General features: G+C 45.8%; 1 protein-coding gene across 2 annotated transcripts in view; it reads left to right on the forward strand.

Moving 5' to 3' along the window:
* Nucleotides 1–17739, forward strand: part of MED27 (mediator complex subunit 27) — a 75631-nt gene that overhangs the window by 54124 nt on the left and 3768 nt on the right. The window contains exons 5-6 of one of the 2 annotated variants that reach the window (XM_081967314.1): nucleotides 2957–3064; nucleotides 11116–11157. In XM_081967314.1, coding sequence (XP_081823440.1) covers nucleotides 2957–3064; nucleotides 11116–11157 — 150 coding nt within the window. Of the gene's footprint in view, nucleotides 1–2; nucleotides 324–2956; nucleotides 3065–11115; nucleotides 11158–17739 lie in introns of those variants that run through there. The other variant, XM_081967315.1, reaches the window with a different exon arrangement.

A 17739-nucleotide genomic window follows, 5' to 3' on the forward strand; every position in this document is an offset into this window, starting at 1 on the left:
AGCAAGTATTTAAGGATAAGACCGAAGTGATCCCCTTTTGTCCGCTAAAACCATCCAAGAGCTTTGGATCTGGCCAGCAAGCGACGGTATTTAAAAACAAGCTAGGAATGTCGCAGAATATAGAAGGTTGCATGTTGGCTTAACGTACCGCCGTTCCGTTTTCGGCTCCAAGAAACCTGGGGCATTTGCCCTCCTCAGTTCGTATTAATTGAATTTTAGAGCGAGCTAGCAGATGTATTGATTTGAATTTTTTTTAAAAAAAAATTACATCAAGGTCGACTTGGAACGTATCCTACAGGCGACATATTAAAAAGCCAAGTATTGTGTCTATCAGCGTATCGATAGAAAATAATTGAAATTTAATGAGGGGGCCTCTGATTTATACCACTTCACAGTGCTAAGCGATTTACAGTCAGGATAGATGGATGGATGCATGGATGGATGCATGGATGCATGGATGCATGGATGCATGGATGGATGGATAGAGATAGATAGGTATGGATGGATGGATGGATGGATAGAGATAGATATGGATGGATGGATGGATGGATGGATGGATGGATGGATGGATGGATATAGATAGATAGATATGGATGGATGGATAGATAGATAGATGATAGATAGATGATAGATGATAGATAGATAGATAGATAGATAGATGATAGATAGATAGATGATAGATAGAGATGGATGGATGGATGGATAGAGATAGATATGGATGGATGGATGGATGGATGGATGGATGGATGGATGGATGGATGGATGAATAGAGATAGATATGGATGGATGGATGGATATAGATAGATAGATATGGGTGGATGGATAGATAGATAGATAGATAGATAGATGATAGATAGATAGATAGATAGATAGATAGATAGATAGATAGATGATAGATAGATATGGATGGATAGATGGACAGACAGACAGACAGAAGCAAATATCTCGGTGACCGTGTCGGAGGAGAATGTGGAGGCATTTTTTAATCATGAAAAGACTCAGGTTCTCTGATGGAAGGCTTGGTGAGGATGTCAGGTGCGGAAGTCGGACAAGCAGTGGCTGTCATCTCCTGCCTCTGCTTAAAAGCAGCATTCCTCACCTTTGCTAGAGAGCTGCTAAAACATCTCTTTTTTCTTTTCTTTCTAATAAAAAAGGCACTCTGTCAGTTGCGATTTATGTAAGCGCTTCCATTTTTAATACCTGTGTTTTAACACCGGGTTGTCCTTTTCCTGCAGGAAAAAAGTTTGAGAACGTGCTAATCAGCCGGCTAAATCTTGCTATTCTGGTTATAAATTGCCTTCGCTTTGGGATGGATGAAGGAGGAGGAGAAGGATGGAAAGAGGGAGCGCCTACATCTCCTCCTTTCTCTCCATCCCCTTCTCTCCATCCCCTCCTTCTCCTTTCTTGTCATTGCCTTCTCCTTTCTCTCCTTCTCTTTCCTCCCTATCATCATCATCTCCTTTCTCTCCATCCCCTTCTCTCCATCATCTTCTCCTTTCTTGCCATTGCCTTCTCCTTTCTCTCCTTCTCTTTCCTCTCCATTATCATCTTCTCCTTTCTCACCATTCTCTTCTCCCCATCCCCTCCTACTCATTTCTCTCCATCCCCTCCTCCTTTCTGTTCATCGCCGCCTCCTGCTTTCTCTCCATCACCTCCTTTTCTTATCTCTCCATCCTCTTCTCTTCCTCACCCATGTTTCTTCCTTTCTCTCCCTTGTCTTCTTTCTCTCCATTAACACCTACTCCTCCTTTCCCTCCCCTCCATCTCCTTCTCCTCCTCCTCCCCCTCCATCATCATCATCTTCCTCTCCCATCGCCGGAGGAAGCCGAAGTCACTTAACAAGTTACTCACTAACTTAACAATGCACTAAACAAGGCCGTAAAACTGGGGGGCCCAACTAACCGAACAACCATCTCACTTAGCAACAGAAATTTGGGGCTCAACCTGGTCATAAGCCGAGGACTATCTGTACGACTGGACATCATGGACCGCCTGCAGTGCGTCACTCCCATTACACCACCACTCCACTTTCGTTCTTTGGCTTGCTTTCTGGATCTGGCCGTTACGATCATCTCGTTCAAACCGCCTCCCGATTCTCTTGGCTTCCTCCGTCGCACCAACAGCTGCTGGTTTTTCCAGGGTCGACGCAACCTTGCTGCGAAGTTGGAAGCTTTTCGTGTGGCCACACCTGTTGTGCGGGATTTAAGCAAGAGTCGACGAGACGAAGTGAGCCCCCGCCGTGCCTAATTTGTTTTGGCAGGTCTTCACGTACGGGGCGGAAGTTCTCGCCAGCTTTTAAATCCAGACTCCAGAAAGCAATCCCGTTTTTTTAATCAAGGAGGCCCTCTTCAAAGCGAGGACAAAGCTACGTGTTTCTCGAGTGGATCTGGCACCCTCCCACCCCTTATACGCCTTGCTAGTGGTGAGGGGGTCTCCGTTACGCAGGCAGCCCTTGACTTAAAGACCGTAACGGAGCCCCAAACGACCCCTCACACATCTGTGCTAGTCGTTCTCGACTCTAGGGGGCAGTTCTCATCTCCGTTTCAAAGCCGAAGCAACATCCTCATAGTTACGGGATCAATACTGGACACTTGGCAATAGGCGTAGAACAGTTACAGCATCCCGGGGAGTGGGGGGGTGAGTGTCAGGTGATTTCCCCCCTTTTGCGACCTGCAAAGCCAAAAGGGGGGAGCCTGACTTACTTAACGACCGTTTAGCGACTTTCCCAGCTAGCTTCCTGGGAAGTGAAGTCGGGGGGGGGATTTGGATTCACTTCCTGACCGTGGGGTTCACTTCACCATCGCAATGGTCCGCTTAACAACGGCCTTGCGCCGGTAAGCAGGAATTCGGGTCCTAACCGCAGTCGTAAGTTGAGGACTCCCTCTATTGGATACTCTGCTTCATTCTCTGCATTCAATTCCCTTTTTCTGTTTGTTTTTTCCCCCCCCTCCTGAAGGTAACTTTGGGAAAGGTATTAAAAGTTATCGTGGTGATGAGAAGCCTCTTCATCGACCGGACAATTGTCAAAGGTTTCCATGAAAATGTCTACACGGACGATGGGAAGGTAAGCATCGCTTTTGCATCTCAAGTGGAAATGAAAAAAAGTGACCTATGAGTTCCCTCTTTATATACAGAAGCTCTGAGCTGGGTGGTTTTCTCGCAGACATTTCATGACCCAGCTAGGTAACATCATCAGTGCTACAAGCGAGTGCGGTCTGCATAAAGGAGGACAGAGAGAGGGAGGACGACTGTGGGGTCCTTAGTGCACTCTGAGTTTGGTTGTTTTGCAGACGTTTCATTACCAAACTAGGAGCAGAATCAGCACACTGTTGATGTTACCTAGTTTGGTAATGAAACACTGTTCTCCTCCTCTCCACAAATCCCACTTCCTTATAGCACTGGTGATGTTACCTAGTTGGGTCATGAAACGTCTGCAAGGAAAAAAAACCAAGCTCGGAGAGCACTAAGGACCTCGTAGTTCTCCTTCTTCCCACTCCTCTCAATAAATCTCACTCCCTCCTAGCACTGATGATGTTACCTAGTTGGGTCATGGAACGTCTGCAAGAAAACAACCAAGCTCAGAGAGCACCAAGGAGCCCATAGTCATCGTCCTCCTCCTCCTCCTCCTCCTCCTCCTCCTCCTCCTCCTCCTCCTCCTCCTCCTCCTCCTCCTCCTCCTCCATGTCTTCCCCTCCTCCTCTCTCTAAATCCCACTCTCTTCTAGCTCTGATGATGTTACCTAGTTGGGTCATGAAACGTCTGCAAGAAAACCACCAAGCTCAGAGACCACCAAGGACTCCACAGTCGTCCTCCTCCTCCTCCTCCTCCTCCTCCTCCTCCTCCTCCTCCTCCTCCTCCTCCTCCATGTCTTCCCCTCCTCCTCTCTCTAAATCCCACTCTCTTCTAGCTCTGATGATGTTACCTAGTTGGGTCATGAAACGTCTGCAAGAAAACCACCAAGCTCAGAGACCACCAAGGACTCCGCAGTCGTCATCCTCCTCCTCCTCCTCCTCCTCCTCCTCCTCCTCCTCCTCCTCCATGTCTTCCCCTCCTCCTCTCTCTAAATCCCACTCTCTTCTAGCTCTGATGATGTTCCCTAGTTGGGTCATGAAACGTCTGCAAGAAAACCACCAAGCTCAGAGAGCACCAAGGACCCCACAGTCATTCTCCTCTTCCTCCTCCTCCTCCTCTTCCTCCTCCCCTTCTCTTCCTCCTCCTCCTCCTCCTCCCTCCCCCCCCCCAAACTCCTCTCCCTTCTGCCAAGGATAATGCTACCTCGTTGGGTCTGCATGAAGCGCCATGGCTCAGAACAACCCTCCGAAGCTGAGAGAGCATAACAGAAGCCTACAATGACAAGCCCACCTTACAGTGATTCTCTTCTGTCATTTCCAAACCTTTTCCCCAAAAGGCATCCCATGGGCTTCCTTTATTTCCCCTTTTGGCAGCATCCCAAACATCAGCAACCTTGAGACATCTCCAGTTGGTTCCTATCCTGGCCACCCACCCACCCACCCACCCACCCACTCACCGTGGCTTTCCCCCCACCCCTTCCACACTCCGCCGGCTTCTAAACCCCCTTCTATCCGGAGGCTCCCCGTAACTTGGCAAGCAAGCTCAAGATTTCATTCGATTCCTTCATTTATTAAATTTGTTCGCGGTCTGTCCCGCCTGCCGCGCGGCGACTCTGGGTGGAAAGTAGAGATCGCCAAGCCTGGTTAATGCCTGGCCCCCCGACACACATCCCGGTTTGCACCAGGTAGGACTGGCAGATTGTTAGCCCACCTGGGTTTATGTTAATGCTCTGCCTTCGTTAATTACCGCGTGTATCAATAAGCAGGGGAAGCTTTTGTGCCTCGCAGCAGCGTCGAGGAGTGGGGAGAAGGCCTCGCCGTATCAAAGCGAGAGCTTCAAAGGTAGGCAGAGCTGTCTCCCAAGTAATTTCTGATCCCCGTATTCTTTCCACTTCAAAGCCGAGCTGTATGTTGTGTTTGGGTGAAGGGAAGGGGGGGCGGGGAAGGAAGGGGGGGCTGCCGAATCGGATTCCTCTAATAAGTGTTGGCACCGGCTCTGTTTGATATGAGATGCAGGGAACATTTTGATTGGTGATCGCCTTTGAAATTGTTCGGGCGACCTTCAGAGAGCGGCCCCTGGTTGCTTGCGCCAGGGAAGGGTGTCAGGGAGAGCGGAGTGTGGAAGAGGAAGAGAGAGAAAGAGGGAGAAAAGAGAAAGGGGGGGGGAGAGAGAGAAAGAGAAAGAAGGAGGGAGAGGATGAGAGAGATAGAAAGAGTGAGAGGGGGGAAGAAAGAGAGGAAGAGAGAGAAAGAGGGAGAGAGAGAGAAGGGAAAGAAGGGGAAGAGAGAGAGAAAAAAAGAAAAAGAGGGAGAAGGTGAGAGTGATAGAAAAGAGTAAGGGAGAGTGGGGGAAGAAAGGAAGAGAGAGGAGAAAGGGGAAGAGAGAGAGAAAAAAGAAATGGAGAGGGTGAGAGAAAGAAGAAGAGAGATAGAAAGTAAGGGAGAGGGGGAAGAAAGAGGAAGTGGGAGAGAGAAAAGAGAAAGAGGGAAGAGAGAAAAAAGAGAAAGAAAGGGAGAGGGTGAGAGAGCGGAAGAGAAAAAGAGGGGGAAGAAAGGAAAAGAGAGAAAAGAGAGAAATAGGGAGAGGGTGAGAGAGGAAGAGAGAGGGAGAAAGGGAGAGAGAAAAAGGGAGAGTGGAAAAAAGAGAGAAGAGGGGAAGAGAGAGAAAAAAGGAAGAGAGGAAGAAAGAGGAAAAAGAGAGAGGAAGAGAGGAAATATAAAAGAAAGAGGAAGAGAAAGAGGAAAAGGGAAGAAGAGGGAGAGAGAAAAAGAAAGGGTGAGAGAGGGAGCCCCAATTTAATTCGCATGCGGGAAGGGGCCTTGAAAATTGTGCTTTTCAGCAGCTTTCTCCCCACTCCAAGTTAACAAATGTGTCTCTTGATTGAAAGTGAAAAGTTGAAGAATAATAGACCTGCAACCCTGCTTCATGTAGCTCGCCCACTTCATTTCGACCTGTGTGTGTGTGTGTGTGTGTAAGGATGGAGCCTTTATATGCCCTGCATATGCTTTGCCTTCTTCTTTTCTATTTCTTTTTTCCCCCCCTTTAATTAAACCTTGGGGAGCCTTAAAAGCTGTCCAGATTGAATGATGCTGGTCCTTGTCCGTCTGCATGTTGATGGTTGAGCACCCATTTTAACGGTGCCTCCTTGTTCCGTTCAATTCAAGAAAATTGAAGAAACTAAGATTTACCCATGGTAAAGTCCAGTAACCAGGTGTGGCCCACCAGCAGAGCTGGCAGCGGATGAGAGAGAGAGAGAGAGAGGAGAGAGAGAGAGAGAGGGAGAGGTGTAGGTATGCTGGTCTTGTTGTATTCGAGTCTTTTCCCATGTAAGATGGATATATATATCCATCCATCTTTTATTTCTCCCTCTCCCTCCCCCTCTTTCTCTCTCCATCTCTCCATTTATCCCATCTCTCGCTCTCCATCATCTGTCTGTCTGTCTATCTATCTATCTATCTATCATCTATATCTATCTATCTATCTATCTATCTATCTATCTATCTATCTATCTATCTATCTATCTATACCAATTTCATTGTATTTAAGTAGCAATGACAATAAAGATTATACTTATCTATCTACCTTTCTATCTAATATATATCTCTCTCTCCCTCCCTCCCTCCCTCCATACCTACCTACTTATATCCGCCATCTATCTATCTATCTATCATCTATCTATCTATCTATCTATCTATCTATCTATCTATCTATCTATCTATCTATCTATCATCTATCTATATCATCTATCTATATCTATCTATCTATCTATCTATCTATCTATACCAATTTCATTGTATTTAAGTACAATGACAATAAAGATTTTACTTATCTATCTACCTTTCTATCTAATATAAATCTCTCTCTCTCCCTCCCTCTCCATCCCTCCCTTCTACCCTGTCATCTGCCTGCCTATCTATCTATCTATCTATCTATCTATCTATCTATCTATCTATCTATCTATCTTCTGTCTTCTATCTATCTATCATCTCTAGAGGTTTTTAAGAAAAGACTGGACAACGGTTTGTCTGAGAACCATCGTTCCTTGGGCAGGTTGGACTAGAAGACCTCCAAGGTCCCTTCCAGCCTGACGATCCGATGCTCTTACAAGACGGAGGGAATATAAAAACGCCAGTAGACTTGGAAGAACCTCTTACTCTTTCCCTCTCGATAAAGTAGAATTCTACTCTCCTTCTGGAGTCCCGTTTCCTAAGCTGGTCGGCCTCGCTGGCTTGACAGGGCCGTGGGGAAGCCCCCCCCCCCCTTCATCTGCGTGGCTAGTTTTCTCTCTGCCCCCGCTCCCATCTGTCCGTCCCCTCTCCCCTCTGTTGTTCTTGTCCGTGACCTCTGTTCTGGTACACCTGTCAAGTGCCAGGCACGTTCGGGAGGGTTTGATGAATAAATAATAGCAATAACTAAAATATTAATTGAGCCATACTTCTGGACAGGAGTGGAAAACAGCAAGCTGTTCACAGATATTTGGGATTTGAAAAGAATTAGGCCATGCGCCTTTCCTGGGAGGGAGAGGGTTGCATAAGTGAGAGAAACGTTGAATTTATTTATTTATTTTGAGTATGCTGTGCAGATGGAACTGTAAGCTTAAACAGGTACTTCATTGTTAATGTTTAAAACGTACTAACTTAACGCAGGCTCAGTGGCTAAGACGCTGAGCTTGTCGATCAGAAAAGTCGGCAGTTCGGCGGTTCGAATCCCAAGTTGCCATGGTGAGGAAAGGGGGGGGGAAGCATATTCCACCCATACCTTCGGCTTGAGTCGGATCTCAGATTACTACAGCAGGATTGGGAGGAGTGCACCTCATTGGAAAATGTGATTAATGACACAGACTGAGGGAAGGGAAGGAACAGGAGTAAAGTTCAGCCATAATTCAAATGAGGTTTAGATCTGACTGCAATAGGTTATTCCCGAAATGGCGCTCCTAATAAATGACTGGTTTTCTTTTGAAACTTGGCTCGAGGCTCCTGAATCAATTAGGGCATCTTTTGGAAACCTGACATCCTGGAGGCTCGAGGAAAGCCTCCGGAGCCTGGGGAGGGCAAAAACGCCCCCCCGCCCCGATGTGGTGCAGGAAGCCAACTAGGCCACGCCCAGCATGGCCACACCCACCCAAGACCGGGGCAGCTTTTTGAAGCCCACTGAACAACTTAGTCCTGCTTGTAACAGAATTGTTGGGCTCAATTGTGGTTGCATTTTATAGCCGTTTGTCTCAAGTGACTTCAGGTAAAACTAAATTACCTTCCGGTCAGAATAAATATTACAAATAAGTAAGATTTGCCCTCCCGTCTTATAAAATAGCAAATACACCCTCTGTATTCTGTGCCGTGTTTTATATCCTTTGATATGCAAATAGTGTTATTTGGGACAAATGCTCAGCAAGACTCCAAATTATTACGGCTCCTTTCCCTCGTGTATCAATCCGTAGTAGCGGTTTAATCATGCGATCCGCTATTTTGGGGAGGGAATGAACGAAAGACTACTCTTGATTTACTCCCAACTTTTCTGAACAAAGAGCAGATCTTTCCTCGAAACTAAAAATAGGCGGTAAAACCCTGAACGTAATTACTTAGCTACGTCTAATTTAATTCTCCTATGTCGCCCTCTCCATAATCTCATATATCAAGATAAAGGTTTCTGGTACTTGACATGATAATCTGAAGATATCCAACTTGCAGAACGGATAACTTTTGTTCCCTGGTTTTTTAAACTCGTAAATCGTAACGTCCGTCCTCACCTCCTTTTTCTCCCGATCGAAATGTAATATTTAGCAGAGGGAATGGCGGTGGGGCATTTTATTTACTCCCCGCAGGGCAGAATTCTGCCTTAATTCAGCTAAATGTTTTCTGTGTCACTTGTCACTGAATTACTTATGTTGTGGACACAAAGATGCTTCAAAGCATTGAAGGATGCCCTTGTTATAAAGCACCGTTCTGGGGCTGCTAAATATTCATATGGATCTCAGCACAATCTGTTCCAACTGACTTGAGGCAATCTTGCAAAGAGCCCTGCCTGAGTGACTTCATCCTGGACCAAGGAATTGGAGGAGGAGGAGAAACTTTGGAAGTTCTGAAGACCAGGGAGAGTTGGCCCTTTAAGCTCCTGCTACAAAGAAGGCAAGAGAATCCACAAGAGTTGCAAAGCACCTTGGAGGTCTTCTAGCCCTCAAGCAGGAGATCCCAGACCATTTCAGACCGACATGTTGTCCAGTGTCTTCTTGAAAAACCTCCAGCACCCGCAACATCTGGAGGCAAGCAGTTCCACTGGTGAATTGTTCTTAACGGTCAGGAAATTGGCTTTCCCAGGAATGTTGGGTGAGTTCTACCTAAAATTTGTGATCTTCATTTGGAACAGACTGTAGCTCCAGCCCCTCCTTGGGTTTTAATGGGGAAGGATCTGTCTTTAAGCTTTTCTACCATATCTCAAGACCTAAAATGGACACCTAGCGTCAAAAACGTCATCCCAAAAGCACAACAACGAATGTTCTTTCTGCGGCAACTCAAAAAACTCAAACTGCCCAAGGAGCTGCTGATTCTGTTCTACAGAGGAAGGATTGAGTCTGTCCTCTGCACCTCCATAACTGTCTGGTTTGGCTCTGCAACCCAACAGGACAGTGGATAATTAGAAGTGCAGAAAAAACAATGGCTACCAACCTGCCTTCCATTGAGGACCTGCGTACTGCAGGAGTCAGAAAGAGGGCTGTGAAAGTATCTACAGACCCCTCGCATCCTGGACATAAATTGTTTCAACTCCTACCCTCAAAACGACGCTATAGGGCACTGCACACCAGAACAACTATAGACACAAGGACAGTTTTTCCCCCGAATGCCATCGCTCTGCTAAACAACTAATTTCCTCAACACTATCAAAATATTCACTAAGTCTGCATTACTATTATTCTTCTCTTCCTTCCTAGTCCCTGTTTTTCTGAACGCCATCACTCTGCTAAACAAATTCCCTCAGCCCTGTCGAACTATTAACTAAGCGAAATGTTTATTATATAAAATTAAATTTGAGGATATCTGTTATCTATAGTAAAATAGAATAATAGATGGAAATGGAATGCTAAACTTGATTAACTTGAAGAGGCAAATAATGATATTGCTTATGTGTTAAGAAGAAATTAAACTTAAGTTGGAAAATATGGAAAGAAAATAATCTGGCTGAAATTGGAAATAGGAAAAGAAGTTAAAATATGCAACAAACAATTTAAAAAATTGGTTTTTTTTTTTTAAAAAAAACCCTGTCAAACTATTCACTAAGGCTGCACTACTATTAATCTTCTCATCGTCCCTCCCACTTATGACTACAGGACTGTAACTTTATTGCTTGTATCCTTACCGTTATACTGACATTGATTGTTTCCTGATTGCTTATTTGTACCCTATGACTATCATTAAGTGCTGTACCTTGTGATTCTTGACGAATATATCTTTTCTTATATGTACACTGAGAGCATCTGCACCAAAGACAAAATCCTTGTGTGTCCAATCACACTTGGCCAATAAGGAATTCCAGTCTAGTCTAGTCAAGTCAAGTCTCTCTTAACGAAAATATGGATTGCCTCTTTTTAATGGAAACGGCAGTTTTCCACTCCCCATGTTCTTACACAACTCAATTTTACAGGACCAAGGAATGACATTCCCATATCGGAGAACCGGTAGCAGAAATTTTTGAGTAGTTTGGAGAACTGGCAAATGCCATCACTGGCTGGCCCTAGAGTGGGGTGGGAATGGAGATTTTGCAGTATCCTTCCCCTGCCATTAAAGTAAAAGAAAATTGAATTTCACCACTGCCCACCATGCAGTCCTGCAATCCCATCCTGGACATCTAAGCCCGCTTAAACCACCAACTCTTGAGTCTTCCTCCGCCCAAACTTTCCTGCAATGTTGGGTTTACCTTTGTACCCTGTTGAGCCCGTCAAGAATAATTTGACGCGCCAAAACGCCTAATCAAAGCACGACTGGATCCGGAGTTGTCAGAAGTATGCTAATACAGATTCTTTTCTTTTCTTTTCTTTTCTTTCTTCCCTAGCTTGATATATGGTCGAAGTCCAGCTATCAAGTCTTCCAGAAGGTAAGGCATCTTGGCTTCTAAAGAGGCCCTCCTTGTTTACAGAAAGGACATTGGGTTTTGCTAACCTAAGGAGGTGATCCTGTTTGAACTGAAATCCCCAGGATTCTTAATGTGGGAGAGCTGAACCCAAAATGCGAAAAGTTTGACCTTGGCCAAGTTTTTCTCGGATGAAAAGGAAAACCTTTGGGGGAAGTATGAAGCTGCCCGGTCCTTAACTAGCATTAAAAACCCAGAATAGCACACTAAGTTAGTTTTTTTTACTCTGGAGGGAGGGTGAGAATTAAAGGATTAGAGCCAAGGTTTTCTTTTCTGTTTTCCCCCTCCCTCCCTTCTCGAAATTCAGGCCTTGAGAAGATTTGATAATGCAAAGTAGTCGAGAACAGAAGCCAGAGTGATAATCCTTCATCAATAAATGCCTTAAACCTGTTACGGCTAATGAAGCAGATTTTTGTTTGGGCTGTTAAAAACCTTTTCCCTCCTTGAGTCTCTCTCTCTTTTTAACCTGTGCTCGGTAGTCCTTGACTTACAACCGTCGGTTGAGTTGGAAGTTACAAAGCGGGGCTGGAAAAAAGGGACCCGTGACCGTTTTTTCACACTTACGACCGTCTGCAGTGTCGGCAATTGGCTCATATGTACGATGGTTGCAGAGTTCTGGGGTCATGGGATCCCCTTTTACAACCGTTTACGAGTCAGTGAAGAAGCTGTATTCACTTGGCAACTGTGTTACCGACTTAAAAGCTGCGGCGATTCGCTTAGCGACTGTGGCAAGGAAGGTGGTAAAATGGGGCAAAACTCACTGAACAATGGTCTTGCTTAAGGAAGAGAAATGCTGGGCTCAATTGTGGCCGTAGGTTGAGGACTACCTATGTATTAAATGAATGGCAAATGATCATACAAATTGCCCTCTATGGGACTATAAATTGAGGTCAATAGGATTCAGTGATTTTCATCAGCCCACATGGTATTGGGTCCCCATCTTATCCATTTCTTTGTTTAGGGAGCCCTATTCCTGGTGATTGGCCCACAGTCATCCCGTCGGCTTTCATGTCTAACGTAGGGCTAGAATCATCATCTGGTGATCGGCCCAAAGTCACCCAGCTGGCTTTTGTGCCTTAAAGTGGGACTAGAACTCACCATCGCCCAGTTTCTAGCCTGGTGCCATGCTGGACCGAACTGGCTCTCTGAAATTTCTAACACGTGCTAAACGGCTAAACAGGTGCAATTTTTGTCTGGAAAGTAATACGGAATCCACAGACTGTGATTTAGTATTCAGAGACATTTGTCAAAGATAAATTGTGTTTATTTTACCCACATTTCCCAGGATAATCAGCCTCTTGTTTATTTGGGGTTTGTCACAAGACATGTGTGCGATGTGTGTAAGAAATATTGCCAAACGTTACCCCTCTGCCTTGATTATAAGAGATCGATGGGTACCTTGGCAGACAATGTTATTAAGTTTTTATAACTAGTTTATTTGGTTTGGATTGTTTTTCTGGGTATCCATGTCGCTGCGTTCACCGGGGGGGGGTAGTTTTGAACTCGGAGAGAAATAAAATAAAATAAAACGATGATAAGCTAACTTCCCCTCCTGCTGCAACAATAACTCGGTGACAAATAAATCAGGAGGATGCACCGAACTTTTTGCAGAATCCTGCCACTCCGGACGTGATTAATGATGTCATTATATATATATATACACACACACGTGTGTGTGTGTGTGTGTGTGTGTGTGTGTGTGTGATTAATGATGTCATTCATATATATCTATATATATCTAGATCTATATCTATCTAGATCTATATCTATCTATCTATCTATCTATCTATCTATCTATCTATCATCTATACACACACATACACACACATATATAATAATTTCGAATGGTCCCTTAAAATTTCACTTGATTTACGTAAAAAGATTCCAAAAAGGAGAAACAGGGAAGAGCGTTAAGAAGAGCAAGCCATTTCTCAAGATCCCAAATTCCCCAATTCTTCAGCGCGAAGCCTCCGAATGGACTTTGTATTATGCTACCAAAATTGGGGAGAAAGGCACCCCACTTTCTGGGTTGCTATTGATGGGAACTAATGCTTGCGTTCTGACTGAGGCTTCCCAAGAGCATGAAGCAAACTCCTTGTCCCTGCAAAAAAACCCTTTTATTAATTTGCTGTGAATTCTGCTCATTCACATCCAGCAAAGTCTTTCTTGGAAGGATTTACACAGACCTTCTCTGGTTTGAAGAGCGGCCAGGCTGATACCTGCAAAACCTGGCAAGGAGTCTTTGAGAGTCACGAACCAATGAAGCGAACGAATGGTCTCCTGCAAACTCCACTCCCCTTTCTCCCTTCTTTGATTCAGCACCCTGGACAGCTGCCAAGATAACTTTTCTATTTTCTGCCCTTTGATTCTTTCTTTGTGTTTTGTTGACTTTGGTTTATCTCAAAAATAAACCCGTGAGCAGAGCCCAACTTAGTTGGGAGAGTCCTCCACTTACAGCCATTCATTTAGTGACCAGTCAAAGTTGCAATGCCGTTAAAAAAAACCTAAGTTACGACCGATTTTCCGCACTTGCGACCGTCGTTGCAGCATCCCCACAGTCACGAGACCAAAATTCAGACGCTTGGCAACGGATCCATACTTACGATGGTCGCAGGGCCCCCAGGGTGAGGTTGGCCCCATTTTGCGGCCTCCCGAGAAGCGAAATCACTTCGCAACCGCGTGACTCCCTTCACCACTCCGCAGCAGGAAAAGCAGCAAAATGGGACAAAGCTCACTCAACAGTCGCTTCACTTAACAACGGACATTCGGGGCTCGAATGTGGCCGTAACCCGAGGACTACCTGTATTGGGCCACATGACAACCAAAAAATGCAACAACAACAAAACCCATCATCCTAGAGTGAGGGGGGGGGAAACATTGCAAGAGACGATTGTGAGCAATTATTGCCAATAACACACAAGGAAAGGATGAGGAGGTCCTCCTTATCTTTCCAGCCACCCCCAAACTCCCCTCCCAGTCTGAAAACCTTCCCCGCATTTGCCCCCAAAGCCACATCTGGACCCGATGAAAAATCCCCGTTGTCAGGCCTGCAGCCATCTTTTCTTGTGGGTCTTAGGCCTGCCACACTTCATATTATTCTGCTATGCATTTTCTATGGTGGGAAAATGGGAGGAGGGGATTGTACGGAGTTAGATGCTATGTAGCCATAACAACATTCTTTCTAGAAAGCCAAGGTCATCCTTTATCTTTGCACTTCTGCGTCTGACCGGAACTGGATGGGGTGGAAGCTGCCAGCATGGCTGTGGGAGATTGGACCATGAGATGGGCTTGCGGGCGTGGGGGCAACATCTTGAACTTTCAACTGGATGGGGAAAACCGGGAAGCTTTCGGATTCGGGTTTCCCCAGATGTGCCAACGTGGCTGTCTTCATACATTGGAACTTTGAGCAATACTTTGCCTCGGACTCGGATTTAATTTTGGATGCCATTTGGAACCCTGACACCTATTTTCTGTCAAACTGGGAATATCCGCCGCTCTGCTTTCACGCCACTTATTTCCAAACTCCGTCGAGATCTTTTCTTGGGTTATTAAACTCCAGGCCTCTATTTAATTTGATACGGTTGTGTGGTAGGGGGTGTTGAGCTCCCCGAAGACCCATTATAACTGAAACCTCCAGGTTTTTCCACCAAAGTTTGTCGCCAGAGGTTTTCCCGAGCTCCCAGGTGGGGTGACGATTTTTTTGTTCGCCTAGGCAAAACAGCAGGGAAGAATCCGAAAGAATAGAGCCTGGCAACCGCAAGCTGGACGCATCACAAAAGGGCCGAGAGAAGTCGGGGCCTCTCTGCCCGTCCCTGACATTTCCAGCCCGGCAGGAAGAAAGGGGTGAGCTCTAACCTTCGCGGCGAATAAACTCAAGAAAATAAAGACTTCCACTCGAAACAAAGGAGAAGAAAAGGACCCTGGAGGTGGGCTTGAGCTCTTTTCTCCCACCCACCGCTCTCTTCCAAAAGGCCGCCCTTTTGCAAAAGGAAGAGGGAACTTGGGCAATATTGATCGGGTGTCGTATCCTCCCATCGCCGTGTGTTGTCGTCATCATTTGGTTTGGGGGCTAAAACAGCCCCGTGGCTGTTTTACAGCAAAGTCAGGCTAGCCCAGGAAAAATAACCAGAGGAAAATAGAAGACAGGTAGTCCTCAGATTGCAACCGTTCGTGTTTAGCGACCGTTTGAAGTTACAGCGGCACTGGAAGATAAGGGACTTCCGTTTTTCACACCGAAGGCTGTGGCAGCATCCCTCTGGTCATGTGACTCAAATTGGGATGCTTGGCAACCAGCTCATACTTATGACGGTCGCCATGTCTCACCTGAACCCCTTTTACAACCTTCTGACAAGCTCGGTCAGTGGGGGAGCCCGATTCGCTTAAGAGCCGCGTTCCTAATTCAAGAATGGCGGGGATTTGTTTAATGACTGTGGCCAGAAAGGTTGTAAGGCGGGGCAAAATGGATGGATGAATGGTTGGTTGGTTTAGTGGAGAGATAGAGATGGAGGGATGTGTAGATGGATGAGTGGATGGGTAGGTGGATGGATGGTTAAGTGGATGGATGGATGGATGATTAGTGGATGGATGGATGGTTAGTGGATGGATAGATGGATGGAGGGATGTGTAGATGGATGGGTAGGTGGATGGATGGATGGATAGATAAATTGATGAATGGATGGTTGAGTGATGGATGAATGGTTAGTGGAAGGATGGATGGATGGATGGATGGAGGGATGTGTAGATGGATGAGTGGATGGGTAGGTGGATGGATGGATAGATAAATTGATGGATGGATGGTTGAGTGATGGATGGATGGTTAGTGGATGGATGGAGGGATGTAGGGATGGAGGGATGTGTAGATGGATGAGTGGATGGGTAGGTGGATGGATGGTGCAATGAGGGGTGGATGGATAGATGAATTGAATGGATCAATGGATGGATGGATGCTTAAGTGGATGGATGGATGGATCAATGGGTAGATGGATGGACGGATGAACAGTTGAGTGGACAGATGGACACTCACATCCAAGCAGCTAACTTGCCCCAAAGCTGAAAGATTTCAGCAAGACATCTCAGCAGGTCTATCAAAAGAGGTATGATGGGCTCCCAAATCCACTTCTGCTACTGGGTGGCCATTCTTCTTTCTACATTTGATCAAACAAAACTCTCCACTTCATCCAAACTCAGCTTCTCTGCCGTTCTACGCAGCCCAACCAAAATAACACCGCCTTGGCACCACCCCCCCCCCCCCAACAGACTGGTCGGAGGAGTAGAATCTGCCTCTGTCTGAGAAGTGGATCACAAATATTGGAGAGAAAACGCAAGGGAGGCTGTACAGATGATAGAGACAGATTCGAGGATGTTCAACCTCCTTTGACATCATTTTATTTCCACCATCCATCAGCCGGGCCTTCAAGCTTGGGAGAATTTTCTGGTTTTGATGAATGTTTTAACTACGATCCCTTTTTCCTCGGTGGGTTTTAATGCTTCCTTCTTTGTTGGACGCTTGCTTTTGAAAAAGGAAGAGGCAAGAAAGATAATCATTAAGCAGAAGGCGCTTGGAACAAGAAAGGCCAAGTCAAAACCAGACGTCTGCAAATAATAGTAATATTCCCAAAGGACCATCATTTTATTTCTTGGTGTGACTGCGGAGAACACATGTTGTTATCTATTTTGGGTCATGAAACAGCTGCAAGAAAGCAAGCAAACTCAGAGAGCACCAAGGACTCCACAGCCCATTTCCTTCTCCTCCTCCTCTTCCACAAACTCCACTCTCTTCCAGCACTGATGGTGTTACCTAGTTGGGTCATGAAATGTCTGCAAGAAAACAACCAAACTCAGAGACCACCAAGGATTCCATAATCCTCCTCCTCCTCCATGTCTTCCTCCTGTTCCTCCTCCTCTCTCTAAACCCCACTCTTCTAGTCTTCTAGTCCAACCCCCTGCCTAGGCAGGAAACCCTACACCACTTCAGACAAAGGGTTATCCAACATCTTCTTCAAAACTTCCAGTGTTGGAGCATTCACAGCTTCTGGAGGCAAGTCCTTCCACCGATTAATTGTTCTCACTGTCAGGAAGTTTCTCCTTAGTTCTATGTTGCTTCTCTCCTTCCTTAATTTCCACCCATTGCTTTAAATAAATAAATAAATAGATCGGAACCCACCCACCCCCTTCTCCCACTTTGAAAGAAAGGTTTTGTGGTTAGAAGTTGAAATGGTGAAGGGACGTTGCAGGGGGAGACCCCACCCCTTCCGTCAAACTCGGACAAATTAAATATCTCGAGCTGCCTTTCCCCGTCACGATCCGCTAATGATCTTGTAAATAACTCAACGGAGGATCTTTTCCCCTAAACTGAACCTCCCTCCCCCTCTCTCTCCTCTCTCTCTCTTTCTCTGTCTCTCTTTCTCTCTCTCTCTCTTTCTCTCTCTCCCTCCCTCCCTCTCTCTCTCCCTCTCTCTCTCCTTGGTAGAAACAAACGCTTCTTGAAAGAAATCTGCATTCTTGGGGTGCGGGAGGGGGCGGATAACGAAGCTGGAATATCCTTGG

This window comes from Natrix helvetica (genome assembly GCF_964273705.1).
Source record: "Natrix helvetica genome assembly, chromosome: 15".
Taxonomy (NCBI): domain Eukaryota; kingdom Metazoa; phylum Chordata; class Lepidosauria; order Squamata; family Natricidae; genus Natrix; species Natrix helvetica.